We start from the raw sequence: 24,766 nt of genomic DNA, 5'->3' as shown, positions 1-24,766 counted from the left end.
ATGTGGTGTAGTACAGGTGTTACCTGTCCGTACAGTAACTCAGTCATGTGGTGTAGTACAGGTGTAACCTGTCCGTACAGTAACTCAGTCATGTGGTGTAGTACAGGTGTAACCTGTCCGTACAGTAACTCAGTCATGTGGTGTAGTACAGGTGTAACCTGTCCGTACAGTAACTCAGTCATGTGGTGTAGTACAGGTGTAACCTGTCCGTACAGTAACTCAGTCATGTGGTGTAGTACAGGTGTAACCTGTCCGTACAGTAACTCAGTCATGTGGTGTAGTACAGGTGTAACCTGTCCGTACAGTAACTCAGTCATGTGGTGTAGTACAGGTGTTACCTGTCCGTACAGTAACTCAGTCATGTGGTGTAGTACAGGTGTAACCTGTCCGTACAGTAACTCAGTCATGTGGTGTAGTACAGGTGTAACCTGTCCGTACAGTAACTCAGTCATGTGGTGTAGTACAGGTGTAACCTGTCCGTACAGTAACTCAGTCATGTGGTGTAGTACAGGTGTAACCTGTCCGTACAGTAACTCAGTCATGTGGTGTAGTACAGGTGTAACCTGTCCGTACAGTAACTCAGTCATGTGGTGTAGTACAGGTGTAACCTGTCCGTACAGTAACTCAGTCATGTGGTGTAGTACAGGTGTAACCTGTCCGTACAGTAACTCAGTCATGTGGTGTAGTACAGGTGTAACCTGTCCGTACAGTAACTCAGTCATGTGGTGTAGTACAGGTGTAACCTGTCCGTACAGTAACTCAGTCATGTGGTGTAGTACAGGTGTTACCTGTCCGTACAGTAACTCAGTCATGTGGTGTAGTACAGGTGTAACCTGTCCGTACAGTAACTCAGTCATGTGGTGTAGTACAGGTGTAACCTGTCCGTACAGTAACTCAGTCATGTGGTGTAGTACAGGTGTAACCTGTCCGTACAGTAACTCAGTCATGTGGTGTAGTACAGGTGTAACCTGTCCGTACAGTAACTCAGTCATGTGGTGTAGTACAGGTGTAACCTGTCCGTACAGTAACTCAGTCATGTGGTGTAGTACAGGTGTAACCTGTCCGTACAGTAACTCAGTCATGTGGTGTAGTACAGGTGTAACCTGTCCGTACAGTAACTCAGTCATGTGGTGTAGTACAGGTGTAACTCAGTCATGTGGTGTAGTACAGGTGTAACCTGTCAGTAACTCAGTCATGTGGTGTAGTACAGGTGTTACCTGTCCGTACAGTAACTCAGTCATGTGGTGTAGTACAGGTGTAACCTGTCCGTACAGTAACTCAGTCATGTGGTGTAGTACAGGTGTAACCTGTCCGTACAGTAACTCAGTCATGTGGTGTAGTACAGGTGTAACCTGTCCGTACAGTAACTCAGTCATGTGGTGTAGTACAGGTGTAACCTGTCAGTAACTCAGTCATGTGGTGTAGTACAGGTGTAACCTGTCCGTACAGTAACTCAGTCATGTGGTGTAGTACAGGTGTAACCTGTCCGTACAGTAACTCAGTCATGTGGTGTAGTACAGGTGTAACCTGTCCGTACAGTAACTCAGTCATGTGGTGTAGTACAGGTGTAACCTGTCCGTACAGTAACTCAGTCATGTGGTGTAGTACAGGTGTAACCTGTCCGTACAGTAACTCAGTCATGTGGTGTAGTACAGGTGTAACCTGTCCGTACAGTAACTCAGTCATGTGGTGTAGTACAGGTGTAACCTGTCCGTACAGTAACTCAGTCATGTGGTGTAGTACAGGTGTAACCTGTCCGTACAGTAACTCAGTCATGTGGTGTAGTACAGGTGTAACCTGTCCGTACAGTAACTCAGTCATGTGGTGTAGTACAGGTGTAACCTGTCCGTACAGTAACTCAGTCATGTGGTGTAGTACAGGTGTAACCTGTCCGTACAGTAACTCAGTCATGTGGTGTAGTACAGGTGTAACCTGTCCGTACAGTAACTCAGTCATGTGGTGTAGTACAGGTGTAACCTGTCCGTACAGTAACTCAGTCATGTGGTGTAGTACAGGTGTAACCTGTCCGTACAGTAACTCAGTCATGTGGTGTAGTACAGGTGTAACCTGTCCGTACAGTAACTCAGTCATGTGGTGTAGTACAGGTGTAACCTGTCGAGTAACTCAGTCATGTGGTGTAGTACAGGTGTAACCTGTCCGTACAGTAACTCAGTCATGTGGTGTAGTACAGGTGTAACCTGTCCGTACAGTAACTCAGTCATGTGGTGTAGTACAGGTGTAACCTGTCCGTACAGTAACTCAGTCATGTGGTGTAGTACAGGTGTAACCTGTCCGTACAGTAACTCAGTCATGTGGTGTAGTACAGGTGTAACCTGTCCGTACAGTAACTCAGTCATGTGGTGTAGTACAGGTGTAACCTGTCCGTACAGTAACTCAGTCATGTGGTGTAGTACAGGTGTAACCTGTCCGTACAGTAACTCAGTCATGTGGTGTAGTACAGGTGTAACCTGTCCGTACAGTAACTCAGTCATGTGGTGTAGTACAGGTGTAACCTGTCCGTACAGTAACTCAGTCATGTGGTGTAGTACAGGTGTAACCTGTCCGTACAGTAACTCAGTCATGTGGTGTAGTACAGGTGTAACCTGTCCGTACAGTAACTCAGTCATGTGGTGTAGTACAGGTGTAACCTGTCCGTACAGTAACTCAGTCATGTGGTGTAGTACAGGTGTAACCTGTCCGTACAGTAACTCAGTCATGTGGTGTAGTACAGGTGTAACCTGTCAGTAAAGTAACTCAGTCATGTGGTGTAGTACAGGTGTAACCTGTCAGTAACTCAGTCATGTGGTGTAGTACAGGTGTAACCTGTCCGTACAGTAACTCAGTCATGTGGTGTAGTACAGGTGTAACCTGTCCGTACAGTAACTCAGTCATGTGGTGTAGTACAGGTGTAACCTGTCCGTACAGTAACTCAGTCATGTGGTGTAGTACAGGTGTAACCTGTCCGTACAGTAACTCAGTCATGTGGTGTAGTACAGGTGTAACCTGTCCGTACAGTAACTCAGTCATGTGGTGTAGTACAGGTGTAACCTGTCCGTACAGTAACTCAGTCATGTGGTGTAGTACAGGTGTAACCTGTCCGTACAGTAACTCAGTCATGTGGTGTAGTACAGGTGTAACCTGTCCGTACAGTAACTCAGTCATGTGGTGTAGTACAGGTGTAACCTGTCCGTACAGTAACTCAGTCATGTGGTGTAGTACAGGTGTAACCTGTCCGTACAGTAACTCAGTCATGTGGTGTAGTACAGGTGTAACCTGTCCGTACAGTAACTCAGTCATGTGGTGTAGTACAGGTGTAACCTGTCCGTACAGTAACTCAGTCATGTGGTGTAGTACAGGTGTAACCTGTCCGTACAGTAACTCAGTCATGTGGTGTAGTACAGGTGTTACCTGTCCGTACAGTAACTCAGTCATGTGGTGTAGTACAGGTGTAACCTGTCCGTACAGTAACTCAGTCATGTGGTGTAGTACAGGTGTAACCTGTCTGTACAGTAACTCAGTCATGTGGTGTAGTACAGGTGTAACCTGTCCGTACAGTAACTCAGTCATGTGGTGTAGTACAGGTGTAACCTGTCCGTACAGTAACTCAGTCATGTGGTGTAGTACAGGTGTAACCTGTCCGTACAGTAACTCAGTCATGTGGTGTAGTACAGGTGTAACCTGTCCGTACAGTAACTCAGTCATGTGGTGTAGTACAGGTGTAACCTGTCCGTACAGTAACTCAGTCATGTGGTGTAGTACAGGTGTAACCTGTCCGTACAGTAACTCAGTCATGTGGTGTAGTACAGGTGTAACCTGTCCGTACAGTAACTCAGTCATGTGGTGTAGTACAGGTGTAACCTGTCAGTAACTCAGTCATGTGGTGTAGTACAGGTGTAACCTGTCTGTACAGTAACTCAGTCATGTGGTGTAGTACAGGTGTAACCTGTCAGTAACTCAGTCATGTGGTGTAGTACAGGTGTAACCTGTCAGTAACTCAGTCATGTGGTGTAGTACAGGTGTAACCTGTCCGTACAGTAACTCAGTCATGTGGTGTAGTACAGGTGTAACCTGTCCGTACAGTAACTCAGTCATGTGGTGTAGTACAGGTGTAACCTGTCCGTACAGTAACTCAGTCATGTGGTGTAGTACAGGTGTAACCTGTCGTACAGTAACTCAGTCATGTGGTGTAGTACAGGTGTAACCTGTCCGTACAGTAACTCAGACATGTGGTGTAGTACAGGTGTAACCTGTCCGTACAGTAACTCAGTCATGTGGTGTAGTACAGGTGTAACCTGTCAGTAACTCAGTCATGTGGTGTAGTACAGGTGTAACCTGTCCGTACAGTAACTCAGTCATGTGGTGTAGTACAGGTGTAACCTGTCCGTACAGTAACTCAGTCATGTGGTGTAGTACAGGTGTTACCTGTCCGTACTGTAACTCAGTCATGTGGTGATCAGTCAGTCAGTCCCTGGCCCTGGGCGGCTGGTAATACTGGACCGTGGGCCGCGTCCTCGTGGTGGTCCGAGGCTGCCCGTCTCCCCCGCGCCGGTACTCTAACCCCTCCTCTTCCTTCTGCTACCACACATACAGATCTACCATCAGTTTGGCTTTTTAACATCGTACTCAATAAGATTCTATTTTCACAGGCAGGACCTGATCCTAGATCTGCACTCTGGCTCACTGTGAACACAGGCCCTGGTTTATGAGATGATATCAGAACCAGCTGATAGAGGTCTTCCTGAAGACAAAACCACGTCGTCGGTGTCTTCACAACTGAACACGTCGCGTCATCTCAGACGGAACCAAGGACTTTCTTTAGGCTCATTCTCAATGAGTCTTTCCTCGTTTCCTTACACCCTCTCTCCTCTCCTCCTGCTCTAAAAGCCATTAGAGGAGACGGTCTAGGGTGGGGGAGGGACCTCGGACATTCTCCTCCAATACGGTTGAGAAGCTGGACGGGAGAGAGGACGTGAGGAATCACGGAAAGGTGAGTTGAGACAGAGCAACTGTAGTCCATAGATACTTACCCAGAAGTCCGTGTTGACAGGTCTGATGTTGTGTAGAAGGACCTCCTCACAGTTTCCATACTCAGTAAAGACCACGACCGCTGTGAGGCCAGAGGGATGTACAGCGTCTATCCTGGACCTGTAGAACTACACACAGAGGTGTTATTATACACAGCATCTATCCTGGACCTGTAGAACTACACACAGAGGTGTTATTATACACAGCGTCTATCCTGGACCTGTAGAACTACACACAGAGGTGTTATTATACACAGCATCTATCCTGGACCTGTAGAACTACACACAGAGGTGTTATTATACACAGCGTCTATCCTGGACCTGTAGAACTACACACAGAGGTGTTATTATACACAGCATCTATCCTGGACCTGTAGAACTACACACAGAGGTGTTATTATACACAGCATCTATCCTGGACCTGTAGAACTACACACAGAGGTGTTATTATACACAGCATCTATCCTGGACCTGTAGAACTACACACAGAGGTGTTATTATACACAGCATCTATCCTGGACCTGTAGAACTACACACAGAGGTGTTATTATACACAGCGTCTATCCTGGACCTGTAGAACTACACACAGAGGTGTTATTATACACAGCATCTATCCTGGACCTGTAGAACTACACACAGAGGTGTTATTATACACAGCGTCTATCCTGGACCTGTAGAACTACACACAGAGGTGTTATTATACACAGCATCTATCCTGGACCTGTAGAACTACACACAGAGGTGTTATTATACACAGCATCTATCCTGGACCTGTAGAACTACACACAGAGGTGTTATTATACACAGCATCTATCCTGGACCTGTAGAACTACACACAGAGGTGTTATTATACACAGCATCTATCCTGGACCTGTAGAACTACACACAGAGGTGTTATTATACACAGCGTCTATCCTGGACCTGTAGAACTACACACAGAGGTGTTATTATACACAGCATCTATCCTGGATCTGTAGAACTACACACAGAGGTGTTATTATACACAGCATCTATCCTGGACCTGTAGAACTACACACAGAGGTGAGGTGATTGTCATCCTTCCATCTATGTAACCATGAGTCCAGTGTTAATATACCTTGTTGTCTTCCCAGTAGAGCGCTAGAACCTGGTCTCCTGGTTTCAAGTTCCCCAGGCCTTGAGGCTCCATGGACCCAACCTGTCCCTGGTCTGACCTCTGCCCTTTGACCTGCCCTGACCTCTTCTTAGGGGCGGTGTTGGAGTTGTTATGGGCTGGGTTAGTGCTGTTCCTGTTGTGTGGCTCCTCCCTCTCCCTGGGGGCGGGACCAGAGGAGTAGTTCTGTTGTTTGATTGGCCCTGTCCGGTGTTCCGTCGACGAGTCACCGTTTTGGAGGTGTGGACCCGAGCCTGGGCCGCCGCCCACTTGGCCTTTCACTGGACGAGACTCCCCACGGGACACGCCCCAGTCCTGCGTCCCGGCGCTACAGTCCTCTTGCCCCGCCCACGACGTAGAAGAGTTTGACGGTCCGTTGTCCCGGTAACGGTCAAAGTTGTCCGAGTTGGGCCTTTCACTGTGGGACTTCCCCCCTCCTCTCCTTCTGCTGTTGGGCTCAGCTCTACAATACAACACAACTTTACTGTACATCCCAGAATGACACATTCTTTCATTGGCATCACCGTACAAGAATGAAAACCATTGCAGACACATGAGAAAACAGTCAAACCTCGCACATTGTAATCAAATATCCATTCAAACAATGTCACTTCTTTATATAATGTTTACATACCCTACATTACTCATCTCATGTGTATATACTGTATTCTATACCATCTACTGCATCTTGCCTATGCCGTTCGGCCATCACTCATCCATATATTTTTATGTATATATTCTTATTCATTCCTTTACAATTGTGTGTTTAAGGTAGTTGTTGTGGAATTGTTAGATTACTTGTTAGATATTACTGCACTGTCGGAACTAGAAGCACAAGCATTTCACTACACTCACATTAACATCTGCTACCCATGTGTATGTGACAAATAACATTTGATGAGACGCCATTCATAATCAAGTCTAATCCAGTATCCATACCTGTTGTCTGCTCTGCTGTCAGATCTCTGGACCCCTTTAGGTTCTGATACACAGTTAGAACTGGACTCTGTCTGGTGCTGGCCTGGTTTAGAGGCAGCTGGTGCAGGCCCGTTGTTCTGCTTCATCCCTCCTCCTCCTCTCTTATTAAACGACAGATCAGGTACCGAGTGCTGCTCTCTCCGACTTTGGTTCTGGAACCCTCCGGAACCAAAACTAGAACCTACTCTGATTCCCTGCTGGAAGGTTCCAGAACCAGAAAGATCCCCCTGGGTTCCGTCTCTGGGTTCTCTGTTCCGCTGGCCAGGGGCGGGGTACGTAGCAGGGCAGAACACTGATGCCTGTCCTCTGGCCTCCCTGGCTGCTTGTCTCTCATTCTGGGCCTCTCTCCACCTCTCTGTCCCTCCTCCACCTCCAGGAGGGGCCTTCTCCTGTGTCTGGCCCCTTTCCCGGCCTCTGTCCTGGGCTCTCTCCTGGCCCTGCTGGCCCCCTGCTGGAGCTGGGACTGGAGCTGGGGAAGGGGTGGATGTGGTGATGGAAGGGTCGTGGCCAGGTTTAGGGAAGTCCTTGTCACTATCCCTCTGGAAGCGAGGTGGTCTGTCGTTCCTATCGTTCCTGAAGTCTGATCTATCGTTCCTCTCGTTTCTCTCCTTCCGTGATCTGTCGTTCCTGGACCAGTCACTCCTACTGTCTGCCCTGTCGCTGCGTTGGGGGAACCTGTCCTGGGACTGGTGGTTAGGGGGGAACGGCATCTTACCATCATGATGCCTCTGAGAGGACTGGCTCTTTGGCTCTGGAGGAGAAACCCAGAGAAAAAGATATTCACACACACAGTGTGTCAAACGTTTAAACATTTCAACAAAATGTTGTTTTTGTTTGCCGATAGACAGGCCCAGTGCCCGGTTCTGTCTGTCTGGTGGCTGACCTGCCAAAACTGATAGACAGGCCCAGTGCCCGGTTCTGTCTGTCTGGTGGCTGACCTGCCAAAACTGATAGACAGGCCCAGTGCCCGGTTCTGTCTGTCTGGTGGCTGACCTGCCAAAACTGATAGACAGGCCCAGTGCCCGGTTCTGTCTGTCTGGTGGCTGACCTGCCAAAACTGATAGACAGGCCCAGTGCCCGGTTCTGTCTGTCTGGTGGCTGACCTGCCAAAACTGATAGACAGGCCCAGTGCCCGGTTCTGTCTGTCTGGTGGCTGACCTGCCAAAACTGATAGACAGGCCCAGTGCCCGGTTCTGTCTGTCTGGTGGCTGACCTGCCAAAACTGATAGACAGGCCCAGTGCCCGGTTCTGTCTGTCTGGTGGCTGACCTGCCAAAACTGATAGACAGGCCCAGTGCCCGGTTCTGTCTGTCTGGTGGCTGACCTGCCAAAACTGATAGACAGGCCCAGTGCCCGGTTCTGTCTGTCTGGTGGCTGACCTGCCAAAACTGATAGACAGGCCTAGAGCCCGGTTCTGTCTGTCTGGTGGCTGACCTGCTGTGAGTGTTTGTGTTCTCTGAAGTACGGCAACTAATCAGTCTCCGTTTCAAAAATACTGAATCTTAGGAGGCGATTCTTAGAGGAAGATGTATTTTCTTTCTACTAAATGTCTCCTTACTACATTTGCACACACTGTATATAGACTTTTCTACTGTGTTATTGACTGTATGTTTGTTTATTCCATGTGTAACTCTGTGTTGTTGTTTGTGTTGCACTGCTTTGCTTTATCTTGGCCAGGTCACAGTTGTAAATGAGAACTTGTTCTCAACTAGCCTACCTGGTTAAATAAAGGTGAAATAAAATGTATAAAATTGGTAAGTCATGGTATTTAACAAGATGTAAAGAGGAGCAGGCGGCAGGCAGCACACAGCAGGCAGCACGCTACAGGCAACACGCAGCAGGCAGCACGCAGGCTGTACGATTGTTTATCCCACAGGCAGCTCAAGATTAATTTGATGGACAGTTCTGGACGCCTCGTGAAGGACGTTAAAGTCCCACTTCAGAAGCGACCTTCCTTTACAGACAAGTAAAAAACCCGTTCAGCGGGCGCTTCCAATCCATCTCCAGAGAAGGTTTGGTGTTGGCATTTAAACAGCTGTCGTGTTCCCTCACAGACAAACAAACAGACCGCAGGAGAGGAGCTTTCAAGGGGATATGACTGAGGGAGACAGAACTTCACTGTCTGGCCCTAGTTGTCCTTATTAGGACCATTATTCTGCATTGTGAATGAATTATTCTGCATTGTGAATGAATTATTCTGCATCGTGAATGAATTATTCTGCATCGTGAATGAATTATTCTGCATCGTGAATGAATTATTCTGCATCGTGAATAAATTATTCTGCATCGGAATGAATTCTTCTGCATCGTGAATGAATTATTCTGCATCGTGAATGAATTATTCTGCATCGTGAATGAATTATTCTGCATCGTGAATGAATTCTTCTGCATCGTGAATGAATTATTCTGCATCGTGAATGAATTATTCTGCATCGTGAATGAATTCTTCTGCATCGTGAATAAATTATTCTGCATCGTGAATAAATTATTCTGCATCGTGAATGAATTATTCTGCATCGTGAATTAATTATTCTGCATCGTGAATAAATTATTCTGCATCGTGAATGAATTATTCTGCATCGTGAATTAATTATTCTCCATCGTGAATGAATTATTCTGCATCGTGAATTAATAGGATCATTATTCTGCATCGTGAATGAATTATTCTGCATCGTGAATTAATAGGATCATTATTCTGCATCGTGAATGAATTATTCTGTATCGTGAATTAATAGGATCATTATTCTGCATCGTGAATGAATTATTCTGCATCGTGAATTAATAGGATCATTATTCTGCATCGTGAATTAATAGGATCATTATTCTGCATCGTGAATTAATAGGATCATTATTCTGCATTGTAAATTGACGTGGAATTTTCAGATTTTTTTGTATCGTTTTAACAGAAAATTATATGTAGAAAAATGCAGATTAAACGTTAAGCAAAATTGTCCATTGGTCCCATCCCTGACGTACACACACACACCCATGCTTCAATTCTAGATACTGTCTTTTAATTGGAGACCTGAGAAACAAATACAAATAAAATATATACCGTATATAAACAAAGAAGGGGGAAACAAACATCAATGCCAGAGTTCAGTAAAAATGGCATGATCCCAAACTCTGGGTTCAAACATCTAAATAGTTGAAATGAGCCCAAACATCAAACAGTAACTTCTCCTCATGAAAGGCAGGAAATGAAACCCATCCCTCTCTGTTGGCTGTGTCCATTTCACCCTCTGTGGTGAACCATATGTCAGTTTGTCCCCATGCCTACCCACTGATGTCAGAGACTTAACTAACGGGAGCACTGTTTTATACAGCTTAATACCCTCTGTAGAGAGACACACAGACCATCTGGCTGGCTCCTCACTATAACCACCAGAGGAGAGGACTACAGCACCAGAGACTACAGCACCAGAGACTACAGCACCAGAGACTACAGCACCAGAGACTACAGCACCAGAGACTACAGCACCAGAGACTACAGCACCAGAGACTACAGCACCAGAGACTACAGCACCAGAGACTACAGCACCAGAGACTACAGCACCAGAGACTACAGCACCAGAGACTACAGCACCAGAGACAGGACTACAGCACCAGAGACAGGACTACAGCACCAGAGACAGGACTACAGCACCAGAGACAGGACTACAGCACCAGAGACAGGACTACAGCACCAGAGACAGGACTACAGCACCAGAGACTACAGCACCAGAGACTACAACACCAGAGACTACAGCACCAGAGACTACAACACCAGAGACTACAGCACCAGAGACTACAGCACCAGAGACTATAATACCAGAGACTATAATACCAGAGACAGGACTACAGGACCAGAGACTATAACACCAGAGACTATAATACCAGAGATTATAACACCAGAGACTATAACACCAGAGATTATAACACCAGAGACTATAACACCAGAGACAATAACACCAGAGACTATAACACCAGAGACAGGACTACAGGACCAGAGACTATAACACCAGAGACTATAATACCAGAGACTATAATACCAGAGACAGGACTACAGGACCAGAGACTATAACACCAGAGACAGGACTACAGGACCAGAGACTACAGCACCAGAGACTATAACACCAGAGACAGGACTACAGGACCAGAGACTATAACACCAGACAGGACTACAGGACCAGAGACTATAACAACAGAGACAGGACTACAGGACCAGAGACTATAACACCAGAGACTACAGCACCAGAGACTATAACACCAGAGACAGGACTACAGGACCAGAGACTATAACACCAGAGACTATAATACCAGAGACTATAATACCAGAGACAGGACTACAGGACCAGAGACTATAACACCAGAGACAGGACTACAGGACCAGAGACTATAACACCAGAGACAGGACTACAGGACCAGAGACTATAACACCAGAGACAGGCCTACAGGAGTAGAGACAGGACTAGACAGTGTGGAGCTCTGAATTAACATGTGTTTTAATCCTGTCCTATTTGATTTGTTTTATGACAGATGGATGAGAAACAAAGAGGGTGAAATATTAAGAGGAAACAGAAGTATGAAAGCTGGACATGGAGGTTGAACCCTGCTCTCCAGAGGGGAACGGAACATGTTCATGGAGCCGGGTTACCCACCCCAACACAGATTTACACCATACCCTTTCTTTAAAAATATACATTTCTTATAAAAATGTACAATATTTGAAGGAATTTTGAATGACAGTTAATCTTTGATGCTGGAAAAAAAGAGTGTGAATCAGAAAAACAAACAGGATGAAGAAAGTGATTATCTACCTGTAATAGAAAATTCCCCCTTTACAATAAATGTCACAAATAGGTGTAACAAACTGCTACGTGCTTTGTGAAAATATCAGGTTGAAAGCAGGCAGCACAGCGGGATAAAGACAGAGGAAGGGAACGATCCCTGATGCTACCTCACTCTCCCACCAAGGTGCATGAATTCAGGAGCAAAGTGAAGTAGAGACACTTCTTTATTGTTAAAACCAACACGTTTCAACTGTAGCCAACAACCCTGATGAAGACTATTGGTAAAGGAAAGACAGGACCCCTAACTGTACCTTGTAGAGAGAAGACTATTGGTAAAGGAAGGACAGGACCCCTAACTGTACCTTGTAGAGAGAAGACTATTGGTAAAGGAAGGAAGGACCCCTAACTGTACCTTGTAGAGAGAAGACTATTGGTAAAGGAAAGACAGGACCCCTAACTGTACCTTGTAGAGAGAAGACTATTGGTAAAGGAAGGACAGGACCCCTAACTGTACCTTGTAGAGAGAAGACTATTGGTAAAGGAAGGACAGGACCCCTAACTGTACCTTGTAGAGAGAAGACTATTGGTAAAGGAAGGACAGGACCACTAACTGTACCTTGTAGAGAGAAGACTATTGGTAAAGGAAGGACAGGACCCCTAACTGTACCTTGTAGGGAGAAGACTATTGGTAAAGGAAGGACAGGACCCCTAACTGTACCTTGTAGAGAGAAGACTATTGGTAAAGGAAGGACAGGACCACTAACTGTACCTTGTATGTAGAAGACTATTGGTAAAGGAAGGACAGGACCCCTAACTGTACCTTGTAGAGAGAAGACTATTGGTAAAGGAAGGACAGGACCACTAACTGTACCTTGTAGAGAGAAGACTATTGGTAAAGGAAGGACAGGACCCCTAACTGTACCTTGTAGAGAGAAGACTATTGGTAAAGGAAGGAAGGACCCCTAACTGTACCTTGTATGGAGAAGACTATTGGTAAAGGAAGGACAGGACCCCTAACTGTACCTTGTATGGAGAAGACTATTGGTAAAGGAAGGACAGGACCCCTAACTGTACCTTGTAGAGAGAAGACTATTGGTAAAGGAAGGACAGGACCCCTAACTGTACCTTGTAGAGAGAAGACTATTGGTAAAGGAAAGACAGGACCCCTAACTGTACCTTGTAGAGAGAAGACTATTGGTAAAGGAAGGACAGGACCCCTAACTGTACCTTGTAGAGAGAAGACTATTGGTAAAGGAAGGACCCCTAACTGTACCTTGTAGAGAGAAGACTATTGGTAAAGGAAGGACAGGACCACTAACTGTACCTTGTAGAGAGAAGACTATTGGTAAAGGAAGGACAGGACCCCTAACTGTACCTTGTATGGAGAAGACTATTGGTAAAGGAAGGACCCCTAACTGTACCTTGTATGTAGAAGACTATTGGTAAAGGAAGGACAGGACCCCTAACTGTACCTTGTATGTAGAAGACTATTGGTAAAGGAAGGACAGGACCCCTAACTGTACCTTGTAGAGAGAAGACTATTGGTAAAGGAAGGACCCCTAACTGTACCTTGTAGAGAGAAGACTATTGGTAAAGGAAGGAAGGACCTCTAACTGTACCTTGTAGAGAGAAGACTATTGGTAAAGGAAGGACAGGACCACTAACTGTACCTTGTAGAGAGAAGACTATTGGTAAAGGAAGGACAGGACCACTAACTGTACCTTGTATGTAGAAGACTATTGGTAAAGGAAGGACAGGACCCCTAACTGTACCTTGTATGTAGAAGACTATTGGTAAAGGAAGGACAGGACCCCTAACTGTACCTTGTAGAGAGAAGACTATTGGTAAAGGAAGGATAGGACCCCTAACTGTACCTTGTAGAGAGAAGACTATTGGTAAAGGAAGGAAGGACCCCTAACTGTACCTTGTAGAGAGAAGACTATTGGTAAAGGAAGGACAGGACCACTAACTGTACCTTGTAGAGAGAAGACTATTGGTAAAGGAAGGACAGGACCCCTAACTGTACCTTGTAGAGAGAAGACTATTGGTAAAGGAAGGACAGGACCCCTAACTGTACCTTGTAGGGAGAAGACTATTGGTAAAGGAAGGACAGGACACCTAACTGTACCTTGTATGTAGAAGACTATTGGTAAAGGAAGGACAGGACCCCTAACTGTACCTTGTATGTAGAAGACTATTGGTAAAGGAAGGACAGGACCACTAACTGTACCTTGTAGAGAGAAGACTATTGGTAAAGGAAGGACAGGACCCCTAACTGTACCTTGTAGAGAGAAGACTATTGGTAAAGGAAGGACAGGACCCCTAACTGTACCTTGTAGAGAGAAGACTATTGGTAAAGGAAGGACCCATAACTGTACCTTGTATGTAGAAGACTATTGGTAAAGGAAGGACAGGACCACTAACTGTACCTTGTAGAGAGAAGACTATTGGTAAAGGAAGGACAGGACCCCTAACTGTACCTTGTAGAGAGAAGACTATTGGTAAAGGAAGGACAGGACCCCTAACTGTACCTTGTAGAGAGAAGACTATTGGTAAAGGAAGGAAGGACCCCTAACTGTATCTTGTAGAGAGAAGACTATTGGTAAAGGAAGGAAGGACCTCTAACTCTACCTTGTAGAGAGAAGACTATTGGTAAAGGAAGGACAGGACCCCTAACTGTACCTTGTAGAGAGAAGACTATTGGTAAAGGAAGGACAGGACCCCTAACTGTACCTTGTAGAGAGAAGACTATTGGTAAAGGAAGGAAGGACCCCTAACTGTACCTTGTAGAGAGAAGACTATTGGTAAAGGAAGGACAGGACCCCTAACTGTACCTTGTAGAGAGAAGACTATTGGTAAAGGAAGGACAGGACCACTAACTGTACCTTGTAGAGAGAAGACTATTGGTAAAGGAAGGACCCCTAACTGCACCTTGTATGGAGAAGCTCCCCATCTTGGATTCCAGGAAGTCAAACAGAGTGCTGGGTCCTGACGGTCTTCCTCCTGCTCCCTCCTCCTCATCCTCACCCCCAAAACCTACTGGACCTCCCCCGACCCCGGCCACGACCCCTTCCTCTGTCTGCTGCATGGAGGAAACAGACGCAGCAGAAAAGTCACATTATCAATGGGATGCTATAGTTATTACGTAGTCGTAGGTCATGTGTTTAAGCATCTCTTCAGGGAGGAGCTTACCTCTGGGTGGGGGGGAACAGGGCTTACCTCTGGGTGGGGGGGGGAGCAGGGCTTACCTCTGGGTGGGGGGGGAGCAGGGCTTACCTCTGGGTGGGGGGGGAGCAGGGCTTACCTCTGGGTGGGGGGGGAGCAGGGCTTACCACTGGGTGGGGGGGAGAACAGGGCTTACCTCTGGGTGGGGGAGGGATGGGATGGGAACAGGGCTTACCTCTGGGTGGGGGAGGGAGGGATGGGAAACAGGGCTTACCTCTGGGTGGGGGGAGGGGAGGGATGGGAACAGGGCTTACCTCTGGGGTGGGGGAGGGGAGGGATGGGAACAGGGCTTACCTCTGGGTGGGGGAGGGAGGGATGGGAACAGGGCTTACCTCTGGGTGGGGGAGGGAGGGATGGGAAACAGGGCTTACCTCTGGGTGGGGGGGGGGGGAGGGATGGGAAACAGGGCTTACCTCTGGGTGGGGGGGGGGGGAGGGATGGGAACAGGGCTTACCTCTGGGTGGGGGGGATGGGATGGGAACAGGGCTTACCTCTGGGTGGTGGGGGGGGCGGGGGATGGGAACAGGGCTTACCTCTGGGTGGGGGGAGGGAGGGGATGGGAAACAGGGCTTACCTCTGGGTGGGGGGGGGGGAGGGATGGGAACAGGGCTTACCTCTGGGTGGGGGGGGGGGAGGGATGGGAACAGGGCTTACCTCTGGGTGGGGGGGGGGGGATGGGAACAGGGCTTACCTCTGGGTGGGTGGGGGAGGGATGGGAACAGGGCTTACCTCTGGGTGGGGGGGAGGGATGGGAACAGGGGCTTACCTCTGGGTGGGGGGAGGGATGGGAAACAGGGCTTACCTCTGGGTGGGGGGAGGGATGGGAACAGGGCTTACCTCTGGGTGGGGGGAGGGATGGGAACAGGGCTTACCTCTGGGTGGGGGAGGGATGGGAACAGGGCTTACCTCTGGGTGGGGGAGGGATGGGAACAGGGCTTACCTCTGGGTGGGGAGGGATGGGAACAGGGCTTACCTCTGGGTGGGGGAGGGATGGGAACAGGGCTTACCTCTGGGTGGGGGGAGGGATGGGAACAGGGCTTACCTCTGGGTGGGGGAGGGATGGGAACAGGGCTTACCTCTGGGTGGGGGAGGGAATTACCCCCCATTTGAACTTCCCTCTCTCTGGTCTTCATTACCCCCCCATTTGAACTTCCCTCCCTCTCTCTGGTCTTCATTACCCCCCATTTGAACTTCCCTCTCTCTGGTTCTTCATTACCCCAAATTTGAACTTCCCTCTCTCTGGTCTTCATTACCCCCCCATTTGAACTTCCCTCCCTCTCTGGTCTTGGTTAACCCCCCATTTGAACTTCCCTCTCTCTCTCTCTCTGGGCTTCATTACCCCCCCATTTGAACTTCCCTCTCTCTCTCTCTCTGGTCTTCATTAACCCCCCCCATTTGAACTTCCCTCTCTCTCTCTCTCTGGTCTTCATTAACCCCCCCCATTTGAACTTCCCTCTCTCTCTCTCTCTGGTCTTCATTATCCCCCCCATTTGAACTTCCCTCTCTCTCTCTGGTCTTCATTACCCCCCCCCATTTTAACTTCCCTCTCTCTCTCTGGTCTTTATTAACCCCCCCCCATTTGAACTTCCCTCCTCTCTCTCTGGTCTTCAGTAACCCCCCCCCCAATTTGAACTTCCCTCCCTCTCTCTGGTCTTCATTACCCCCCCATTTGAACTTCCCTCTCTCTGGTCTTCATTACCCCCCCATTTGAACTTCCCTCCCTCTCTCTGGTCTTCATTACCCCCCATTTGAACTTCCCTCTCTCTGGTCTTCATTACCCCCCCATTTGAACTTCCCTCCCTCTCTCTGGTCTTCATTAACCCCCCCATTTGAACTTCCCTCTCTCTCTCTGGGCTTCATTACCCCCCCATTTGAACTTCCCTCTCTCTCTCTCTCTGGTCTTCATTAACCCCCCCCCATTTGAACTTCCCTCTCTCTCTCTCTGGTCTTCATTAACCCCCCCATTTGAACTTCCCTATCCCTCTCTCTTGGTCTTCATTACCCCCCCATTTGAACTTCCCTCCCTCTCTCTGGTCTTCATTAACCCCCCCATTTTAACTTCCCTCTCTCTCTCTGGTCTTCATTAACCCCCCATTTGAACTTCTCTCTCTCTCTCTGGGCTTCATTACCCCCCCATTTGTACTTCCCTCTCTCTCTCTCTCTCTCTGGTCTTCATTAACCACCCCCATTTGAACTTCCCTCTCTCTCTCTGGGCTTCATTACCCCCCCATGTGAACTTCACTCTCTCTCTCTGGTCTTCATCAACCCCCCATTTGAACTTCTCTCTCTCTCTCTGGGCTTCATTACCCCCCCATTTGAACCTCCCTCTCTCTCTCTGGTCTTTATTAACCCCCCCCATTTGAACTTCCCTCTCTCTCTGGTCTTTATTAACCCCCCCCATTTGAACTTCCCTCTCTCTCTCTGGTCTTCAGTAACCCCCCCCCCCCCATTTGAACTTCCCTCCCTCTCTCTGGTCTTCATTACCCCCCATTTGAACTTCCCCTCTCTCTGGTCTTCATTACCCCCCCATTTGAACTCCCCTCCCTCTCTCTGGTCTTCATTACCCCCCCATTTGAACTTCCCTCCCTCTCTCTGGTCTTCATTAACCCCCCCAATTTGAACTTCCCTCTCTCTCTCTCTCTGGGCTTCATTACCCCCCCATTTGAACTTCCCTCTCTCTCTCTCTCTGGTCTTCATTAACCCCCCCATTTGAACTTCCCTCTCTCTCTCTCTCTGGTCTTCATTAACCCCCCCCATTTGAACTTCCCTCTCCCTCTCTCTGGTCTTCATTACCCCCCCATTTGAACTTCCCTCCCTCTCTCTGGTCTTCATTAACCCCCCCATTTTAACTTCCCTCTCTGGTCTTCATTACCCCCCCATTTGAACTTCCATCTCTCTCTCTGGTCTTCATTAACCCCCCCCATTTGAACTTCCCTCTCTCTCTCTCTGGTCTTCATTAACCCCCCATTTGAACTTTCTCTCTCTCTCTCTGGGCTTCATTAACCCCCCCATTTGAACTTCCCTCTCTCTCTCTCTGGGCTTCATTACCATGTGAACTTCCCTCTCTCTCTCTGGTCTTCAGTAACCCCCCCCCCCCCCCATTTGAACTTCCCTCCCTCTCTCTGGTCTTCATTACCCCCCATTTGAACTTCCCTCTCTCTGGTCTTCATTACCCCCCCCATTTGAACTTCCCTCCCTCTCTCTGGTCTTCATTACCCCCCATTTGAACTTCCCTCTCTCTGGTTCTTCATTACCCCAAATTTGAACTTCCCTCTCTCTGGTCTTCATTACCCCCCCATTTGAACTTCCCTCCCTCTCTCTGGTCTTCATTAACCCCCCCATTTGAACTTCCCTCTCTCTCTCTCTCTGGGCTTCATTACCCCCCCCATTTGAACTTCCCTCTCTCTCTCTCTCTGGTCTTCATTAACCCCCCCCATTTGAACTTCCCTCTCTCTCTCTCTCTGGTCTTCATTATCCCCCCCATTTGAACTTCCCTCTCTCTCTCTGGTCTTCATTACCCCCCCCCATTTTAACTTCCCTCTCTCTCTGGTCTTTATTAACCCCCCCCATTTGAACTTCCCTCTCTCTCTCTGGTCTTCAGTAACCCCCCCCCCCATTTGAACTTCCCTCCCTCTCTCTGGTCTTCATTACCCCCCCATTTGAACTTCCCTCTCTCTGGTCTTCATTACCCCCCATTTGAACTTCCCTCCCTCTCTCGGGTCTTCATTACCCCCCATTTGAACTTCCCTCTCTCTGGTCTTCATTACCCCCCCATTTGAACTTCCCTCCCTCTCGCTGGTCTTCATTAACCCCCCCATTTGAACTTCCCTCTCTCTCTCTCTCTGGGCTTCATTACCCCCCCATTTGAACTTCCCTCTCTCTCTCTCTGGTCTTCATTAACCCCCCCCATTTGAACTTCCCTCTCTCTCTCTCTGGTCTTCATTAACCCCCCCCATTTGAACTTCCCTCTCCCTCTCTCTGGTCTTCATTACCCCCCCATTTGAACTTCCCTCCCTCTCTCTGGTCTTCATTAACCCCCCCATTTTAACTTCCCTCTCTCTCTCTGGTCTTCATTAACCCCCCATTTGAACTTCTCTCTCTCTCTCTGGGCTTCATTACCCCCCCCATTTGAACTTCCCTCTCTCTCTCTCTCTCTGGTCTTCATTAACCCCCCCATTTTAACTTCCCTCTCTCTCTCTGGTCTTCATTAACCCCCCATTTTAACTTCCCTCTCTCTCTCTGGTCTTCATTAACCCCCCATTTGAACTTCTCTCTCTCTCTCTGGGCTTCATTAACCCCCCCATTTGAACTTCCCTCTCTCTCTCTCTGGGCTTCATTACCATGTGAACTTCCCTCTCTCTCTCTGGTCTTCAGTAACCCCCCCCCCCCCCATTTGAACTTCCCTCCCTCTCTCTGGTCTTCATTACCCCCCATTTGAACTTCCCCTCTCTCTGGTCTTCATTACCCCCCCATTTGAACTTCCCTCCCTCTCTCTGGTCTTCATTACCCCCCATTTGAAACTTCCCTCTCTCTGGTTCTTCATTACCCCAAATTTGAACTTCCCTCTCTCTGGTCTTCATTACCCCCCCATTTGAAACTTCCCTCCCTCTCTCTTGGTCTTCATTAACCCCCCCATTTGAACTTCCCTCTCTCTCTCTCTCTGGGCTTCATTACCCCCCCATTTGAACTTCCCTCTCTCTCTCTCTCTGGTCTTCATTAACCCCCCCCCATTTGAACTTCCCTCTCTCTCTCTCTCTGGTCTTCATTATCCCCCCCATTTGAACTTCCCTCTCTCTCTCTGGTCTTCATTACCCCCCCCCATTTTAACTTCCCTCTCTCTCTGGTCTTTATTAACCCCCCCCATTTGAACTTCCCTCTCTCTCTCTGGTCTTCAGTAACCCCCCCCCCCATTTGAACTTCCCTCCCTCTCTCTGGTCTTCATTACCCCCCATTTGAACTTCCCTCTCTCTGGTCTTCATTACCCCCCCATTTGAACTTCCCTCCCTCTCTCTGGTCTTCATTACCCCCCATTTGAACTTCCCTCTCTCTGGTCTTCATTACCCCCCCATTTGAACTTCCCTCCCTCTCTCTGGTCTTCATTAACCCCCCCATTTGAACTTCCCTCTCTCTCTCTGGGCTTCATTACCCCCCCATTTGAACTTCCCTCTCTCTCTCTCTCTCTGGTCTTCATTAACCCCCCCCATTTGAACTTCCCTCTCTCTCTCTCTGGTCTTCATTAACCCCCCCATTTGAACTTCCCTATCCCTCTCTCTGGTCTTCATTACCCCCCCATTTGAACTTCCCTCCCTCTCTCTGGTCTTCATTAACCCCCCCATTTTAACTTCCCTCTCTCTCTCTGGTCTTCATTAACCCCCCATTTGAACTTCTCTCTCTCTCTCTGGGCTTCATTACCCCCCCATTTGAACTTCCCTCTCTCTCTCTCTCTCTCTGGTCTTCATTAACCACCCCCATTTGAACTTCCCTCTCTCTCTCTGGGCTTCATTACCCCCCCATGTGAACTTCACTCTCTCTCTCTGGTCTTCATCAACCCCCCATTTGAACTTCTCTCTCTCTCTCTGGGCTTCATTACCCCCCCATTTGAACCTCCCTCTCTCTCTCTGGTCTTTATTAACCCCCCCATTTGAACTTCCCTCTCTCTCTGGTCTTTATTAACCCCCCCCATTTGAACTTCCCTCTCTCTCTCTGGTCTTCAGTAACCCCCCCCCCCCCCCCCCCCCCATTTGAACTTCCCTCCCTCTCTCTGGTCTTCATTACCCCCCATTTGAACTTCCCTCTCTCTGGTCTTCATTACCCCCCCCATTTGAACTTCCCTCCTTCTCTCTGGTCTTCATTACCCCCCATTTGAACTTCCCTCTCTCTGGTCTTCATTACCCCCCCATTTGAACTTCGCTCCCTCTCTCTGGTCTTCATTAACCCCCCCATTTGAACTTCCCTCTCTCTCTCTCTCTGGGCTTCATTACCCCCCCATTTGAACTTCCCTCTCTCTCTCTCTCTGGTCTTCATTAACCCCCCCCATTTGAACTTCCCTCTCTCTCTCTCTCTGGTCTTCATTAACCCCCCCCATTTGAACTTCCCTCTCCCTCTCTCTGGTCTTCATTACCCCCCCATTTGAACTTCCCTCCCTCTCTCTGGTCTTCATTAACCCCCCCATTTTAACTTCCCTCTCTGGTCTTCATTACCCCCCCATTTGAACTTCCCTCTCTCTCTCTGGTCTTCATTAACCCCCCCCATTTGAACTTCCCTCTCTCTCTCTCTGGTCTTCATTAACCCCCCATTTGAACTTCTCTCTCTCTCTCTCTGGGCTTCATTACCCCCCCATTTGAACTTCCCTCTCTCTCTCTGGGCTTCATTACCCCCCCATTTGAACTTCCCTCTCTCTCTGGTCTTCATTAATAAAACTCCATCCACAGTTGATCATCACTTCTGCTGTAGTCTGATCCAGATTAACAACCTTTCTATTCTATTGAGACTCCTCAGATTATCTCCTTAATCTGTTATCCTCCCCTCCACCTCTCCTCCTCTCCCCACCCTTCCCCTCCTCTCCCCTCTCCTCTCGCCACCCTTCCCCTCCTCTCCTCTCCCCTCCACCTCTCCCTCCTCCTCTCTCCTCCACCTCTCCTCCTCTCCCTCCTACTCTCTCCTCCACCTCTCCTCCTCTCCTCTCCCCTCCACCTCTCCCTCCTCCTCTCTCCTCCACCTCTCCTCCTCTCCTCCTCTCCCCACCCTTCCCCTCCTCCCTCCTCCTCTCCCCTCCCCTCCCGTCAAGACGCACTGAGGTGGAAACATAGCCCATGTCCCAGATGGCATTCTATTCCCTACTTGCAAAACTAGTGCACTATAGAGGGAATAGGGTCTAAAGTAGTGCACTATATAGGGAACAGGGTCTAAAGTAGTGCACTATATAGGGAATAGGGTCTAAAGTAGTGCACTATATAGGGAATAGGGTCTAAAGTAGTGCACTATATAGGGAATAGGGTCTAAAGTAGTGCACTATATAGGGAATAGGGTTTAAAGTAGTGCACTATATAGGGAATAGGGTGTAAAGTAGTGCACTATATAGGGAATAGGGTGTAAAGTAGTGCACTATATAGGGAATAGGGTGTAAAGTAGTGCACTATATAGGGAATAGGGTGTAAAGTAGTGCACTATATAGGGAATAGGATCTAAAGTAGTGCACTATATAGGGAATAGGATCTAAAGTAGTGCACTATATAGGGAATAGGGTCTAAGGTAGTGCACTATATAGGGAATAGGATCTAAAGTAGTGCACTATATAGGGAACAGGGTGTAAAGTAGTGCACTATATAGGGAATAGGGTGTAAAGTAGTGCACTATATAGGGAATAGGGTCTAAAGTAGTGCACTATATAAGGAATAGGGTCTAAAGTAGTGCACTATATAGGGAATAGGGTGTAAAGTAGTGCACTATAGAGGGAATAGGGTGTAAAGTAGTGCACTATATAGGGAATAGGGTGTAAAGTAGTGCACTATAGAGGGAATAGGGTCTAAAGTAGTGCACTATATAAGGAATAGGGTCTAAAGTAGTGCACTATATAGGGAATAGGGTGTAAAGTAGTGCACTATAGAGGGAATAGGGTGTAAAGTAGTGCACTATATAGGGAATAGGGTGTAAAGTAGTGCACTATATAGGGAATAGGGTCTAAAGTAGTGCACTATATAAGGAATAGGGTCTAAGGTAGTGCACTATATAGGGAATAGGGTGTAAAGTAGTGCACTATATAAGGAATAGGGTCTAAGGTAGTGCACTATAGAGGGAATAGGATCTAAAGTAGTGCACTATATAAGGAATAGGGTGTAAAGTAGTGCACTATAGAGGGAATAGGGTGTAAAGTAGTGCACTACATAGGGAACATGGTGCCCTTTGGGAGACAGCCTAATGGGGGAAGGGAGGGTCTACATTACACAGCTGAATGGAATACTAGTGTGGTTGTTGTTGAGGACTGCCCAGTCCCACACCGTCTAAACCCAATGAGGGTCCCCAACATTATTTCACAATCACACCACAAAGGACACCAAAACGCCCAATAAAAACCTAAATCAGAGACATTTTTACTGCAAGCCAGGAATCTAGATGAAACAAAGGAATGAATGAATTAAACTGACTTGTTGTTGATGTGAAGCCTAGACAGGTCAAACCCACAACCAGAAAGCCAAGGCATATTTTCCAAGAATTATTCTCCTGACCAAAGATCTCAAACATCTTCAATTAAAACTGAAAGGGGGGGGGGGTTAGACAGAGGGTAAGAGACCCACCCGCCTATACAGAGCTAAGGGAAACACTGGGTCAAAAGGTCAAAGCCCTCACCAGCTCGCGGTAATTTCCTAGTTCCCGGTAACTCCCGAGCTCTCTGTAGTTTCCTTCTGGTCGGCTGGACTCCTCCGTCCTCTCCATCCTCTCCTCTCGTCTCTGCCGGTACGAGTCCCTGTCTCCTCCATCTCCTCGTCGGTAGCTGTCCCGGCTGCCTGTATTAACCAGGTTTCCCCCAGCATTACCTCCACCGCCAAACGTCCGAGTTCCCTTCAGAAGAGGTCAAGAGATTGGTTTCCCCGGCAGACAGACAAAGTCTCTTCCTGGATTAAACAAACTGTTTGAATGGAGAATGTAGACCTAATCTGTGTCTGGGAAACTGGCCCTTAATATACAACAAGCCAGTAGAAACAGGACCAACTCACACAGTGGGACACGGACAGAGTCTAACAGACACGGGTGATCCAGTTACTATAGCTACGACAACAGGGATAAAACCACACACACACACACACACACACACACACACACACACACACACACACACACACACACACACACACCTCTTTGTTCTTGGCGACCTCAGCGATGGCTGCTAGCCTCTGCTTCTCAAACTCTTCGTTCTCGTCAGCTGTTTTCACCACACTGGTGCTGACCAGGGTTTTCCTGGTGTCCAGCTCTCTAGAGTCCACCTCTTCATCCCTCACACACTTCTGAGGACCACAGAGAGAAGAGAATTTCATCACTCTGATTGGTTAGTCAACAGAGAGAGAATCAGTCTGATTGGTTAGTCAACAGAGAGAGATTCAGTCTGATTGGTTAGTCAACAGAGGGAGATTCAGTCTGATTGGTTAGTCAACAGAGAGAGAATCAGTCTGATTGGTTAGTCAACAGAGGGAGATTCAGTCTGATTGGTTAGTCAACAGAGAGAGAATCAGTCTGATTGGTTAGTCAACAGAGGGAGATTCAGTCTGATTGGTTAGTCAACAGAGAGAGAATCAGTCTGATTGGTTAGTCAACAGAGAGAGAATCAGTCTGATTGGTTAGTCAACGGAGAGAGAATCAGTCTGATTGGTTAGTCAACAGAGAGAATCAGTCTGATTGGTTAGTCAACGGAGAGAGAATCAGTCTGATTGGTTAGTCAACAGAGAGAGATTCAGTCTGATTGGTTAATCAACAGAGAGAGATTCAGTCTGATTGGTTAGTCAACAGAGAGAGAATCAGTCTGATTGGTTAGTCAACAGAGAGAGAATCAGTCTGATTGGTTAGTCAACGGAGAGAGAATCAGTCTGATTGGTTAGTCAACGGAGAGAGAATCAGTCTGATTGGTTAGTCAACGGAGAGAGA

The 24,766-nt window shown here is 47.8% G+C and overlaps 1 protein-coding gene across 1 annotated transcript in view; it reads right to left on the bottom strand.

Moving 5' to 3' along the window:
• The window catches only part of LOC106574988 (tudor domain-containing protein 3), a 58,834-nt gene that overhangs the window by 10,206 nt on the left and 23,862 nt on the right, over positions 1 to 24,766 (bottom strand). Inside the window, exons 7-14 of the mRNA XM_082962439.1 lie at positions 23,983 to 24,132; positions 23,471 to 23,689; positions 14,832 to 15,002; positions 12,878 to 13,190; positions 7,096 to 7,885; positions 6,121 to 6,619; positions 5,028 to 5,153; positions 4,423 to 4,575 (exon numbers count right to left, since the gene is read on the bottom strand). Of these exons, the coding sequence (XP_082818565.1) occupies positions 4,462 to 4,575; positions 5,028 to 5,153; positions 6,121 to 6,619; positions 7,096 to 7,885; positions 12,878 to 13,190; positions 14,832 to 15,002; positions 23,471 to 23,689; positions 23,983 to 24,132 (2,382 nt within the window). The 3' untranslated portion in view covers positions 4,423 to 4,461. The remainder of the gene's footprint in view (positions 1 to 4,422; positions 4,576 to 5,027; positions 5,154 to 6,120; positions 6,620 to 7,095; positions 7,886 to 12,877; positions 13,191 to 14,831; positions 15,003 to 23,470; positions 23,690 to 23,982; positions 24,133 to 24,766) is intronic.

This window comes from Salmo salar, chromosome 16 (genome assembly GCF_965601325.2).
Source record: "Salmo salar chromosome 16, fSalSal1, whole genome shotgun sequence".
Taxonomy (NCBI): Eukaryota; Metazoa; Chordata; class Actinopteri; order Salmoniformes; family Salmonidae; genus Salmo; species Salmo salar.
Note: the sequence above shows the minus strand (reverse complement) of the source record. Positions and strands in the feature narration are given on the sequence as shown.